This window comes from Lupinus angustifolius, chromosome LG14 (assembly GCF_001865875.1).
Source record: "Lupinus angustifolius cultivar Tanjil chromosome LG14, LupAngTanjil_v1.0, whole genome shotgun sequence".
Classification (NCBI taxonomy): Eukaryota; Viridiplantae; Streptophyta; class Magnoliopsida; order Fabales; family Fabaceae; genus Lupinus; species Lupinus angustifolius.
In genome coordinates this window covers 9287489-9302578 of record NC_032022.1, presented here as the reverse complement: position 1 = coordinate 9302578, position 15090 = coordinate 9287489, and the positions used below count along the sequence as shown (strand labels likewise).

Here is a 15090-nt window from a genome sequence, read left to right as displayed (position 1 = left end):
GAAAGGTCTGCCCAAAATCAGAGGAACTTCTGCATCCTCTTCAATATCCATCATCACGAAGTCAACTGTAAATACCAATTTGTCTACCTTAACAAGGACATCTTCTGCAACCCCATACGAAAATTTCATTGACCTATCTGCAAGCTGCAGAGTCATCCTCATGGGTTTGATCTCTAAATCTCCAATTTTTTTCAGCATAGACAAATGCATGAGATTAATACTAGCACCCAAATCTAGTAGTGCTTTCCTAACAGATAACTCTCCAATAGTGACTGGTATTGTGAAGCTTCCCAGATCCTTAGTCTTTTCAGGTAAAGACTTTTGAATTATTGCACTACAACCAGCTTCAAGTGTCACTGTCTCCTCAGAAAACTTCCTCTTCCTTGTCAACATATCCTTCATGAATTTGGCATAAGTAGGTATTTGTTCCATGGCCTCCATAAAAGGTATATTGATCTAAAGGTTCTTGAATATGTCCATGAATCTTGTATATTGTCTCTCCTTGTCTTTCTTGGAAGAATTCTTTGGATAAGGAAGATTCTTCAGTTGTGACAGATCACTCTTCTTTTCTCCCTCTTTTTGTTTATTCACTTCCTCACTAGTTATATTTTCATCATCTTGTGTCTCTACAGACTCACTTTTTTTCTCCCTCAATCTCTTTTTTTTCAGCACCTCTTCCTCCACCACCAAATTCTCACCAACATCCTTACCAATCACCTTCCCGCTCCTAGTAGTAATAGCTTTACAATGTTCCTTGGGGTCAGTCTGAGTGTTGGCTGAAAAATGTTGGTGATCTGAATGCTGTTATGCCATCTATTTTGCCAACTGACCCACCTGTGTTTCCAGATTCCTGATAGATGCTTAAGTATTTTTCTGGTTTGTGATTGACACTTGCATGAATTTTTCCTAACTATCCTCCAATTTGGCTAGCCTTTCATGCATTGGTGGATGTTGATCCTGTTGGAATGGTTGCTGAAATGATGGTTGTCTATTAAATGGCCTTGCTTCTGGTCTCCAACCATGATTCCGATTCTGATTGCCCATCCAACCCTGCAGAAATTGATTATTATACGAAGGGTTGTGGGAGAAATTTCCTTGTCTAGGTTAGTTGTTGACATACTGCACTTCTTCTGTCTGATTAGCACTTGGCATAGAACAATGACCAGTTAAATGATCACCTTCACAAAAATCACACCTCAACATTTGTTGTTGACTCGGGGAGAGTTGCACAACATTTAGTTGTTGTGGCAACTTGGACATTTGCTTTGTAAGTGCTTCAATTTGTTTAGTCAGAATCTTGTTTTGTGCTAAGATAGCATATGATGTATTCAAATCAAGCACTCCTCTCTTTTGTACTGACCTTCGATTGTGTTGTGCTTGCCTATTTGTTGAAGATAAGGCAATTAAGATCCTTGTAGCTTGTTCAACATCCACAACCATCATTGTTCCACCTCCTGCTGCATCTAAAATCTTCTTGGTCTTAGGCTTCAATCATTGCAGAATATGTTAAACTGATCTATATCTTCAAAACCATGGTTGGGGAATTTTCTCAACACCATCTGAAAACGCTCCCAAACTTCATAAAATGATTCATTTGCACCTTACCTGAAAGTTGATATCTCAAATTTCGCATGCACATACCGAGTTGGTGGAAGAACCTTGTCAAAAACTTTGACTCCAAGTTACTCCAACTAGTCAAGCTCTGAGTTGGATGTGATTTTAGCCACTCCCTAGCTTCGCCCAATAGAGAGAATGGGAACAACATCATGTATGCAGCCTCCCTTTCAATATCAGTATAACCCATTGTTGCCACCAATTCATAAAAATTGTCTAGATGTGCATAAGGTTCTTCGTAATCCTTCCCATAGAATTGGTGTGCACTAACCAGATTCAGATATGCTGGCTTAATTTCTACTGTTCTTTCTGTGTGTGGAATAATAATGCTTGAGTAGTGCCTCAAACCTTGATACATTGCATAATAACCAAATGTCCTTCTTGGAGGATTAGGTCTCTCATTATTTCAAGTTGCAGCATTTGCATTCTCCATTTTTTTAGATTGAGGTTCTGAGATTGTTGTCTATTGAGAACTAGACTGTGCCTCCTGAGTACCCTGCTTCTTCTTGTCTTTTTGTTTCTTCCTGTTGCTCTTGGTTGATCGCTCAATCTCTTGATTAAACTGCAATTGATCTTCAATAACCATTCCTCTCAAGAGCATAAATGAGAAGACTACAGCAAGGGTTAGCACAGAGTGTAATAAAAAACAAAAACTACTTACAAAAAAAAAAAATTACAACTACTCAATGAACTGTCTTCAGAAACTAATATAAATCACACATTGCTCCCCGGCAACGCAGCCAAAAACTTGTTAGATATTTATGGAACGGCAAGTGCACTGTATCGTACAAGTAATAAAATCCGGTAAAGTACCGGGATATTGTCCTCGGGGAGTAGAGTAGATTTACACTAATTCCGACAAGAATGAATTGAGTATCCATTTACACGAATTTGTTTGATATATTGATAATGGTTTTGTAACAAGGTTAAATAAAAATAAAAACTAACTACGAATTTAAAAGCGTTGGGATCGAAATTCATCATCTTTCCCTTTTGACATCCATAGATTCAATTCCAAACAACTTACGAAGTTATTAATTCTGATGCACATTTTCGGCAATTCATTTACATCAATTCCTTGAGTGTAAAATCCTTGGATAATCACTCAATTATCAATTCCTTGGCTAATTGACTGGTTAACTAGCATTAAAAATAATGTAAAAGCAATTCATACATCATTATTCATTCCTGAAATAATGATGTATGAAGGAAGATAATCTAAATCATGTGTCAAATTTAACATTCCAATTAAACTTGAACCCAAGAACAAGAAATCAGTAGCTAATTAAACTCATGTATTAAGAATGGGATAAACTTCCCAAAATCAAATAACAATTACATTAGAATTGAATCCAGGAGTACAAGGTAAGAATATTACATTTCAAATCCCAACAACGAAGAACTAGCCACTCATCCTTGCCATTACAACACTCTGATCATGAAGTTATTCAAGGAATAATGTGAAATAGAATCGTTTCCACGATTTCTATCCTAATCTCCTATATTTTCGTGTTCCAATACCTTTCAGAAGTGTTTCAATGCCACCTTTTCTTTCCAGGACTGCCTATATCAGGCACTAATTGTTACTGTCTCGCACAAGCTAGAGATTCTCACTTGATCAAGAGAAGATGCCTCTCCACACCTGAACACCTCGCCTGAGCGAGATAAGATGACTTTCCATACCTGAACACCTCGCTTGGGCGAGGCTTGTGTTGTTCAGAAACTTATTCTTCTCTTTTTTCCTCCTTTATTCATCATTTCTTAACCTGCAAACAACAACACATAATTAAATTCCTAAAGATTATAAGATTACTAGATTATCGGAAATTGTATGCAATTACATCATAAATCCACACAAAGAGCCCCAAAATCATATACATTTCATTAACATTTTGGCACTTAACATGCATACTAACAGTAGCGCTGTTGTATTTACATCTTCAACAACACATGTTAAGGATTGCAATGTTGTTGTGTATCCAGCTGTTTACTACTTATTTTCATTAACACATCTTCAACGGCGCAGGTTAAAGTAGTATTGTTGTATTGACATCTTCAATAGCGCATATTAAGGTTTACGATGTTGTTGTATATCCAGCTATTTACTATTTATTTTCAACAACGCTATATTAATTATACGATGTTAAACTGAACTTATTTTCTAATTTAACAGCGTGATCGTAGTTATGCGCTATAAAATTAACATTTTACATAACTGGAAACTATTTATACAACATGAATTAAAGTTATTTAAGATGAAGTTGTCATGAAGTATATTACTATATAATTGTGTTTGCTAATAGGAAACTGGAAAAATATTAAATATTTTTGTTAATTTGTTTTTGTATCTATTAATTATTGTTAATTTGTTTATTGTGTTTAATTTATTAATAATGAACAGCAAAAGAATTACAGAAAATAATCATTCAAATAATTAACAAAAAATAGAAATTAACATCCAAAATAATTGTTTTATTATTCAATCAGAGAGGCAAAATACATTATGATGAACTAATTGATTTGGTACATGTGAACATAATAAACTAAATGATTTGGCAAATCAAGAATAAAATGAAAATGATTTCAATGAAGGAAATAATTTTTTCCTCGGCTCCTCTATATAAAACTCCATCTCACAAAAATCTTGTATAACAACACTTCCCTTCTGAAATCTGGGACCGTTTTGAAAATGAAAGAGCCGAATGAATTAAACTCAATACTTTACAAATTAATCTAGGTCCTTTTTTCATCGACTCCTCTATACAAATCTTCTATAACAGTTCATTGATTTCCTTTTAAAATCTCGGTCCTTTTGCCATGAAGGAAATCAATGAACTTAATGAATTGTGGATGAAGAAAAATAATTCATTGATCATTTTCCTTTGATTTCCTTTCAATTGAAAGAGATCAATCAATTAAATGAAAGAGATCAATGAACTAAATATTCATCTCACATAAATCTTGTATGATAGTCACCTTCCTTCTGAAATCTGGGTCCTTTTGCAAAATCAAAAGTTATTAAAGACCTCCTTGACATGATTCTGAAACAGAAATACAACTTTTTCCTCGACTCCTCTATACAAATTTGGGTCATTTTTCTCTTTACTCCTCTATACATTTTTTTCCTTGAAACATTAATGGTTGCTCTTTTTTTTACTACTTTGTGTTTTTTCCTCCTATAACATACTCTTACTGATGAAATAGAACATTGAGTGAACCACAATATTTATAGATGAGTGAACCATAATACCATTAATATTTCAATAAACGAATAGACGCATAACGTATCATTCAACCATTAATATTTCAACAACCAAGAAACGCATAACCACTCAATCATTAATATTTCAACAAACAAAGAGACGCATATAACTGTCGCCATTAATATCTCAGACATTTAAAAAGTCGTAAAAAATCAACATCGCATAATTAAGCAAGTGCGGTTACTATGTCATCTTCAATAGCGCTTCCTTAATTATGTGATGTTGCATATATTAACATCAACATCGTTTCCTATTAAATGCGATGTTAAACATAAATTATTCAAGTCAGCGCTAACGTTATTGATGTTCAACAACTTTTTGTCAAGAATGCGTTATTGAAGTTACACAAATTGACAACGCTTGTTTTATTATGCGTTGTTGATGTTCTTCCGCCTCATTTTCAACAGCGTCGTTCAAAATTACGTTGTTGAATGACCGATGTTTATTACGATATATGGCGTAGTGTGGAATCTTAATTTCTGTGTTGAATTATTTTCTTTCATTAGGACAATAAGAGCATTTTCAGCGGTAGTCCTTAACAAAATAAGAACTGTCCATAAATTTTGGTATGGCGGGGAGTGATACATTCTTGTCCATAAATAGAGAACCGCTCTCTAATTAGAGCACGATTCTTATTTCTACAAAGCCCTTAAAATAATCAAAAAATGAAGAAAGAGATAGGGAAACATATTAACCAACAATGAAAAGGGGAATAAAATACAATGACTCTATTTTCTTCAGATTTAAAGAAAGTTAACCGCACTCGTTTGAGCGAGCACTACTGAAAGTAGGAAATAGACATTCGACATCGCTCGTTTGAGTGAGCGCGGTTAAAAGTAGAAAATACACATTTAACTGTGTTCGTTTGAGCAAGCGATGTTAAAAGTATACATTTAACCTCGCTCGTTTGAGTGAGCACTATTAAAAGTATAAAGTAGACATTTAACGATGTTTGTTTGAACGAACGTTGTTAAAAGTATAAATTAGACATTTAATAATGCCTACTATTAATTCTATACTTTCAATTATTTAACAACACCCACTCGCTTTAGTGAGCGCGGTAAAAAGTAGACAAGTGGTGGAGTCCATTAAGGATAAAAGGTGAGTTGCACCATTGGAATGAAAAGTAGAAAATTTGTTGAATTTAATGAAAAATATAAACAATTATAAAATAAGTTGTAAGATCGATTTAAGGATAAAGAATGTTGAGAATGCTCTAATTATAATTATATACCTTTCTTCATTTTTTCCACTTGAAATTGTTAAGATTTCTACGATTTTCATTTTCGAAGAAATTAAATGTGTACATCATATATAGTTAGTATGGTTCGATTTTTGCACCATGAGACATTAGGAGCTGGACCAATTCAAATAAAACTGTGTTATTTGGTTTGATTACTTATCACCACCTAAAATCAAACCATGCTCATAACCAATTAATTGATGAAAAAAATATATATATACAGGTAGCGTATAAGTTTTATACATTGTTATTGAATAGTTCATCAATCACATTTAATCATTATTGACTCTTCAAAAAAGTAATTCAAATGAATGGTAGATAATATATTATGTATAAATTTTTATAGTGACAGTGTATAAATATTACACTCTTAATTTATCCAACAATTTTAATTAATCAATTAATTTATCAACTACAAAATTGAACTCTTAGTTTGCAAAATTTAGAAGACTCTATTCTAAATTTTACATTAGAAGAATTACTTTCTCGGCCCCGATTTGAAGTTGGTGTGGGTTGAAAGTTAGAAATATTAATAATCATTGCTAACTGTCTAATTGATTTGATACTATTCTTATCGCAAGTGGAAGTGTCACTATCAACAAATTAAGCTTTCTAATTTGAGAAGATTTCAAAAGAAAATATGAAAAGGAACAAAGCACAAGACACATGCATATGCCATTGCTTTTTTAATGATGTCTTTGTTTGTGGTAATATTTGTGGTAATAAGGATGGCTAAATTGAACAAGAGTGAGTGATCTTCTATCACTTGCCGGTAGATGGTGGCGCACTCTTGCGATCAATATTTATTGTTTTAGTTTGTATTTTCTTTAAATTGTTACTTGCTTCTTTATTCCTACCCATACATATCTAAGTGAATTGACAATCAAGTCAACCATTATTCTGAACTAACACATTGTTTTAAATTGTAGCTGTAATTGTGATTGAGGTTACTATAATCGTGATTATTACAGTTATGATATAGATTATGGTGTAAATTTTTTGTGGTTAAAAATATATTTTAAAACTAATTGTAATTCAATGGGGCTTGAATGACTTAATATAGTCTCTATAATTCGATGTGACCACTCCATTGTAATCCAGTGCACACTACAATTATGTTGTAATGCGATTGTAACAATTATTAGCATTATAATATTGCAACTTCATCACATAATACTGTTCACAATTTAAAATAATGGTAAAACCTTTGGTTTATATATATGTTCTCTGTTTTCAATAGAATTTTGAGATTTGTTTATTCTATGAATTACAGGTTACATATCACTTCTTATTGCAAAGAGATAGTTTGGAGCATAACTGAAAAAAATTGGTGGGTAAAATTTTGTGTACAAATTAAATTTCACATTCTCACAGGACTTTCTTTTTAGATATTTCACTAAATGTATAATAACTTGATTGAGCTTTTAAGATGACCACCAATATCAAAGTGTTATTTGATCACAATCTTATCAAATGGTTTGTTAAGATCTACTTTTGAGAGAAACCAATTATAGTGTTGACAATAATGATTTACTCAATCTCAAAGTCTTAGGTGTAAAGGCAACAATTCAATTTCAGTAGGCCCAGACAAAATGTAATACACTTTGGCATATGATGGTACAAAGAATGAATTTGATTGTTGCTTATGATGGTACAAAGAATGAATGTGATTGTTCCTTACCTATCTTTTCCCAAAGGAATATTTAAGATGCAAGTTCAAAAGCATAGGAACCATTGGAAGTGACCGACCATAGGACTCAGAGGGCCACACCATCACCTTAAATTAATATGTTTATCTCACATGAATTGTGATTTTTTCGAAAATTATTTGTAGATATTGTTTTGGAGATTTTACTTTATTGTATTTTCTAATTTTATTTATTGGGAATATATTTTTAAAATAGTTAAACAATATGTATCATTCAAGTATAAGATTATTTTATTAAGAATTGGGTAAACAATTTTTTTAACAAATCAATCATTTATTATAACAGAATAATAAGATCAACATTCATTACTTTTAGCCAGGAATCACTAATTACCAGAACTAAGTAAGATATGAAGAATTGAAGAACTCAAAAAAAAAAGATTGATAATTTTCATGTGCAAATTACATTAAATTTATTGATAACCTAATCTTAAAATCAATCTTAGATTAAATTGTTGTGTCACCCAGTTCATCAAGTAATTCATCAATAGTCACATTATGGCAGAATTCAATGCACGATATTCTACACAAAAATATAATTGTGGTCCTTTTTATGACTAATAAGAGGAGAGAATAAAATTGTTGGTGTTTGGAATTACAATCCCTCCATTGAACATTTCAATTAACATTTTTGACATTGCCTTCTTTTGAGAGTGAAGATACTAGTAAGGTTTAAAAAGGCTAGAGATGAGTTAAATAATAATTGGATATGATAGCCATGAACTCGTTTTGGCAAATACTAGTGTTCTAGACTTAGAAATCCATCCCTGTAATTGTAGAGTTGTGGTCTATTTGCCAAACATATTTGAAGGAATACATCAGTGTAATTCTTATATATGTGGATGATATCATCCTGAGCCATTTCCACACTAAACTAGGAAATGTGGTCATTTTCAAGAGGATTTTGTCTTCATTTATGACTTCACTCGAGTACCCTCTTGGCCACATTAAGTTACATCTTTGATACGGTTTCAAACTTAAAACATGGCTGCATAATAGTTTGTTTTTTTATAATTAGCTATGGTTAAAATTGTGGCTCAGTTTATTGGACCCCAACTCATAAGTGTTCTGGATTTGTCCCTGCCTGGATGGACGGGTCTTAGCCAATTAATAAACTTCTCTAGCAATGTTTTTTTATGGACATTCATGATTTGAAATTGCCTCTTTTCAAAGACCTATTCAATGTTTTTTGTACTATCAAGAATAATCTCTTTTGGAGTACATGAGTGTTCATCCCAACTAGTGTCGTTCTTAGTAATTGAATATTTGACATTTTAGTCATCTTGGAATCTAGCAAGGTTTTACACCACTAACCAACACCTTAAAGACTTATTCAATGGGATACAAAGAAGATAAATTTATAAGTAATGCATTTTAATGTTCTACACTTAAGAATCATCATCAAAGTAATAATGCGTTTGATTCTCATTTCTTTTGGTCTATAAGTACCATGCTATTAAACCACTCATCATACTGTATTTTCTTCACCTAGGACCTCTTCTAATAGGCCTACGGTTCTAAGTAACCTTAGAACCTTTTTTTTTATGCCAAAGATAGTGAAACTCGTCTGGTAATTGGATATTTTTGAAATTTTAAACTTTACAAATTGAATTTAAATTTCTTCTTATATATTCATATAAGATCCGTTTACACTCAATTTAAGTTAAACTCAATTTTAACCATTTATTTTCTTAAATCCAACAGATCATAGGGGTAAGTGAAATAAATGGAGAGAGAAAGAAAAAAATCGTAGATAACTTTTAAGTTTCACTCATTTGGACCATTGGACTTAAAAAAATAAATAACTGAAATTAAGTGTAACTTAAATTGAGTACATCTTTCCCACAATGACACAACGATGTGTGCCTGATGCAGGTGTACATGTCTAACTTACTATATTATGTATGTTCAGGAATCCAAGATTAACTCCAATGAAAGATAGTAAGATACAAATGGCAATACCAAAATAGATTCACGAGTAGTTAAGGATAGTTATACTCTGTTTGCAAGACAATCCCATATTTCCTCTGTTTCTATGATCCATTTGCAAGTTGAGCTTGAGATAAAGCGAAATAGAAACAGAATGTTTCAGAGTCATCTCACAAGTATATTTTACAGCTATGAAGCTTTCAATTTCTCTTCTTTCCTTTCCAAAACCCAACTCTCAAACATAACCTTGAGGAGTTTTGGTAAATATACAAATCACAGCATAGCAGGGTATCATATCTGGTGTGGGTTGTTTGGAACAGATGCAAATTCTCACCTAAACTAGGTAATATCCTCTTAGAACATGAAAAATTCAATTGATCAAATTATAACACGACGTTCCTTGTCAAGTCCAAACAATCAGTTCCCTTCAACAATGTAGTAGCTTGAATGGAAGATAGTATTTTCAACTATATTTGATCTTGTAATAAAGTAGGTTGAAAGCTCAATTATGGGAATATCAATATCTTTCATTGAACTTCATGGTTTCTAACGGGATAACATCACATGTGTCACCAGTGTCACTCTTGGACCAAAGATTGTGGTTGGTGAAGAAAATCAAATTTAATATCCTCTCAAAAATGATTTCCATAACACAATCATTTGGCTAAGGAGTGAAACAAATCTATTTTCTAACAGGGTACAATGAGTTGGGCTACATTAATGACACCACATAGTAATTACAAACTGTAAGGCTTTGACCAAGATTTGTTCTTACCCAAAGAATTCATTCGCTTAGCATGTTCTTCTTCCTCCTCCAGCTTCTTTCTCCGAGCAGCCTCTTCTTTCTGTCTTTGAATCATCTCTAATTCCTTTTGCCGTTCCTCCTCCTTTCGTTGCTGCTCTAGAGCTTCTCTTCTTTGAGCCTCTTCAACCCTCCTCCTATTCTCTTCAAGCATCTTATCCAGCTCTTCTCTCTCTTTTCGAGCTTGTTCCTGCAGAATGTCATGAAAACATCACAATCCTCAAACGAGAAAATGCTTATTTTTTGGCAGTTAAATGTATCTATGATAGACACCAAATCAAATAAAGCGGAAACCAATTAAGAATTTAGCCTGCCTTCCTAAAAAGCCATAGGTTAAGCAATACACATTTTTATAGAACATTCAGCTACTTGTACATTTTTTAGGCTTCACAGGGAGAGAAACAACCAACGAAGTTTCAAGTAATGACAATTAAAGACATGGAAATTTAAGCAAATGAAAAATAATTTAATTTAGAAATCAGATTATATATTCAAGAACCTTATTTTAATAATATCATTTCATTAATATTTTACACTTCAACAACAACTAAGCCTTAATTTCACTGTGGGGTCGACTATATGGGTCGAACAACACCTGGATGATCTATCATAAATCATGTTCATTGACAAAACATTGATCTCTATGTTTTTCTTAATCATTTCACCCTATGGTTTTTCTTGGCCTCTCTCTTCCTCTAGAAATTGGGCTAACATTCATTTGATCTATTCTCCTCATAAGGCTTCTACTAGTCTCCTCCATACATGTTTGAACAACCTAAGGCGTGATTCTACCATCTTTTTGACAATATGAGCTATTCCAACATTTTCCCTTATGCATTCATTATTTTAATTCTACTCTTATCTTGTCTAGTGTGTCCACTCATCCAATGCAACATTCTCTTTTTTGTTGCATGGAGTCTATTCTCTTGTTGACATTCTACCGCCTAACACTCAGTCTATATATGACACACTTTTTTATTGCCTATGTGTTCTTGATGCTATTACATAGACGATCATAAGCCTGGATAAAAGGCGGAGATTATGTTAGATAGTTAACAACTAACGTAAAACTTTGTCAAATCTTTATGATATGGATCATCAATATTTTACACCGGAGAAGCTAATTCATTTTGGAATCTTGGGCTCTGCAGTGGTACCTTGTTATGAAAAGGTGCTCGAAAGGTATCTCAAGTCAAATTACTACATAGTTTACCCACAATAAAATTATGCCATAATTTCAATGCTTGAAATCCCCTCCAACATAATAATAATAATACCACTTATTAAGAGAATGATCCATGATTGATGACTCACACATGATTTTTCATTCGAGAGATAAAAAAGGGGTGGGGTCTCAGCATACTACTTACTTCTTTCCTTCTAGCTTCAGCAAGAGCATCTTCCTTTTCTTTTGCAAGTTGAGCTTCAACATCATCAAACAATTTTTTCACACCATCTGCTATGCGCCTTTCTATTTCTAACTTGACTTCCTCTGAATTAAACTTTTCCTCAACATTTTTTCGTATGACTTCTTCAATTCTTCTAGCAGTCTCTTCTTCCAATAGTTTCAATTCTTCCTCATTTTGACGCCTAATACCAAATGCAAATATTGAACGAGAGAAAAAATGGTTATTAGTCAAAAATAAGGATGTGTGAAAGAAAGTCATCATAATTTCTAAACCCAGAAAATAGCAGAAATAGATAAAATAAATGCTTCACTTCATATTTGTTGATTAAGTTCCTAACAGTTCACCCTTTGATATGGAAATACTGGCTTATTATGCTTATAAGGCATGCCTCTCAAACAAAGTTTCTGATCCATAAGAAAGGAAGTTAATAATAGAACAAGGGAACAGAAGGTAAAGGAGGCACCAATTGTTTGTTATCCTATTTAACAAGTTGGAACTATGCAGTAACGTCCTTCAGAAAAGAATGAAATTAACCTGTTGCATTTTGCAAGTGACTTTGGATAATCTAAAATGTTTGGCATCCCCAGTATTTAGTTATAACTGGGTTTGTAGTGCAAACCATGGTTGAAGAAGCTTTAAAAACATAATTCATCATTAAAAAATACTTCAGCATTCACCATTCACTTTGTCTTTTCAACTACTACTCTTATGAGTCTTATCATAATACCTTCTGAATCTATAACCTTTCAAGTCAATCTTGTAACCACACATTTGAACGTTAACTTGATTAACAATATTCAAATTCCAAACAATGTCCATTCTACCAAACCACCTTCAAAATAAAGCATCCAAGTTATTTACTGTAAACTACTTCTAATCAAAACTAAGAATGCAAAACATGGGTACTTGCAACTCAAATTTGTAAACGCATTCCAAACATGCCCTAAACTCATAATAATTCTAATACTACTAAAACGTTTTAAATCAGAGTCCGCGACTAAAGTTGAAGCTGCAATGTTATGGTTTTAGTATTCTCCACAACTGCATCACAACTACACTCACAGCCATATCGGCCACATTTTCCACAATAGTACATAATTACAATATACACAACATAACGTTAAAAAAACTAAATCCACAATAATTGAATTTTATTACTGAAATATCATGATCCGGGAATGTGTGCAGGCATTGACAATTAAACTAAACTAAGCAAAACCGAGTTTGAAATATTGCAATTTCGTTTTAATCTGGATTTCAATTTCATAAGCAATTTTCTAATTACTATGATTTATTACAACAAAAAATTAAAATCAAGAAATGACAAGTACCTTTTCTTTTCTAGTTCATCTCTTTTGAGCTTAAGACTAGGACTACGTGATTTAGGAGGAGGAGGAGGAGGAGAGGGAGAAGAACTACTACTACTCCTGCTTCTGTGCCTTCTGCTTCGGCGGTTAGGAGTTCTGCTACGGCGACGTTTGTGGATCGGAGAGCGGCTTCTGGTTCTGCTTCTGCTACGGCGGCGCGTGGTTCTGTCTCTTCGAGAAGTTGTTCTGGAGTGACGATGAGAAATAGGTGATGACGGAGAATGTCTTCTTCTTCTGTATGACGGAGACCGTGACCGTGATCGTGATAAGCTACGACCCATGTCTGTGTTCTTTCTTCAAAACCCTATTGTTCACTTTCACTTCTGTTCTCAATTGCTCATACCATCTTCTCATGCCTCAATCCCACACCCATTTTTTGGTTTTTAGTACATTATTTTTTTGTTTTAAAATAAGAAAAATACATATTTGATTTATAAAAATTACCAATGCCTCTGAAAGTTTATATGTTTAAAAGTTTAAAATCAACCTAGCAACAAGATGGTCTAATAGTAAATGTTAGGATGGATTCCATTCCTGAGAATATTACTTGTTGGGAGGGGATATTTATGAACTCAAAATGGATTAGTTCTTTATCATTAAAGTAATATTCTTGGTAGTACTATTTTTTTTTTAAATGAATCAATATTGTGTTGATTTAATGATGCAAGACTCGATAAATCTCATAAAAGCCAAAAAATCAAAGATTTAATTTTTAAGGAGCGGCAACTTGCTTAGATGAGATACTTTTCATTATATAAAAAAAAAGTTTAAAATGAGATTCAAGTGATTTAAATTTAGGTAAGAGAAATATTTATGTAACTATATTTTAAAAGTTTAAAATCAACCTAGCAACACGGTGAGCTAATAGTAAAGGTTCTCAAGGATTCGATTCATGAAAATATCACTTATTGGGAGGGGTATTCACGAACTCGAAATGAATTAGTTCTCTATCATTAAGGTAATACTCTTGGTAGTAGAGATGGCAAAATGGATCGCCCGGTCCATTAAGCCCGTGCTCGCAAAAATTTAAGCGGGCGCGGGCATGCCCGCTTTGGTTAACGGACAAAATTCATTGTCCTGCCCGTTTTAAAACGGGCTAGCAGGCGGCCCGCGAGCACTGTTGAATAATTAAAAAAATAAAAAATTCATATAATAAATTAAATTAAATAAAGTAGTTGAAGATAAAAAATTAACAAAATTTTTGATATTTTATATGAAGTTTAACAAATCACATTAGATTACAATTTTTTTAGGAATTAAAAATCACATTACATCATAACTTATTTAAAATTTTCTTACTTTTTTCTTAAATTATATTTATGGGCTGCCCGCGAATAATACCCGTTTTGCCATCTCTACTTGGTAGTACTACTTTTTTTTTAAAAAATGAATCAATATTATGTTGATTTAATGATGCAGGACTCGCTAAATTCCCATAGAAGCCAAAAAATCAAAGATTTGATTTTTAAGGAGTGACAACTTGCTTAGATGAACAACTACATGCCCCGAAATAGAATTAACTCCTTACCATGTGTGCGAGGATATTTTTCATTATATAAAAAAAAAATTAAAATGAGAATCAAGCGATATAAATTTAGGTAAGATAAATATTTATATACCTATTAAAATAATAGAGAGTCCTAATATGTTTTCTCCTTAGACTTGCATCAAACAAAAATCACTCATGCAAAAATGGTGTCACTTCTCATTTATTCTAATTGATAAATAATTTTTATTTTTAAATCCGTTAACTTT

At 32.7% G+C, this 15090-nt stretch overlaps 2 protein-coding genes across 2 annotated transcripts; both read right to left on the bottom strand.

The window, feature by feature from the left end:
- On the bottom strand, positions 457 to 1972 carry LOC109326362. The gene is made up of 4 exons (XM_019559051.1): positions 1601 to 1972; positions 1121 to 1485; positions 932 to 1050; positions 457 to 776 (listed from the first exon to the last, which is right to left on the bottom strand). The coding sequence occupies exons 1-4, from the start codon at positions 1970 to 1972 to the stop codon at positions 457 to 459; spliced, it is 1176 nt and encodes a 391-aa protein (XP_019414596.1).
- LOC109326051 (uncharacterized protein At1g10890-like) lies at positions 10208 to 13714 on the bottom strand. The gene is made up of 3 exons (XM_019558695.1): positions 13300 to 13714; positions 11930 to 12149; positions 10208 to 10749 (listed from the first exon to the last, which is right to left on the bottom strand). Exons 1-3 carry the CDS (start codon positions 13614 to 13616, stop codon positions 10495 to 10497), a joined length of 792 nt encoding a protein of 263 aa, XP_019414240.1. The 5' UTR covers positions 13617 to 13714; the 3' UTR covers positions 10208 to 10494.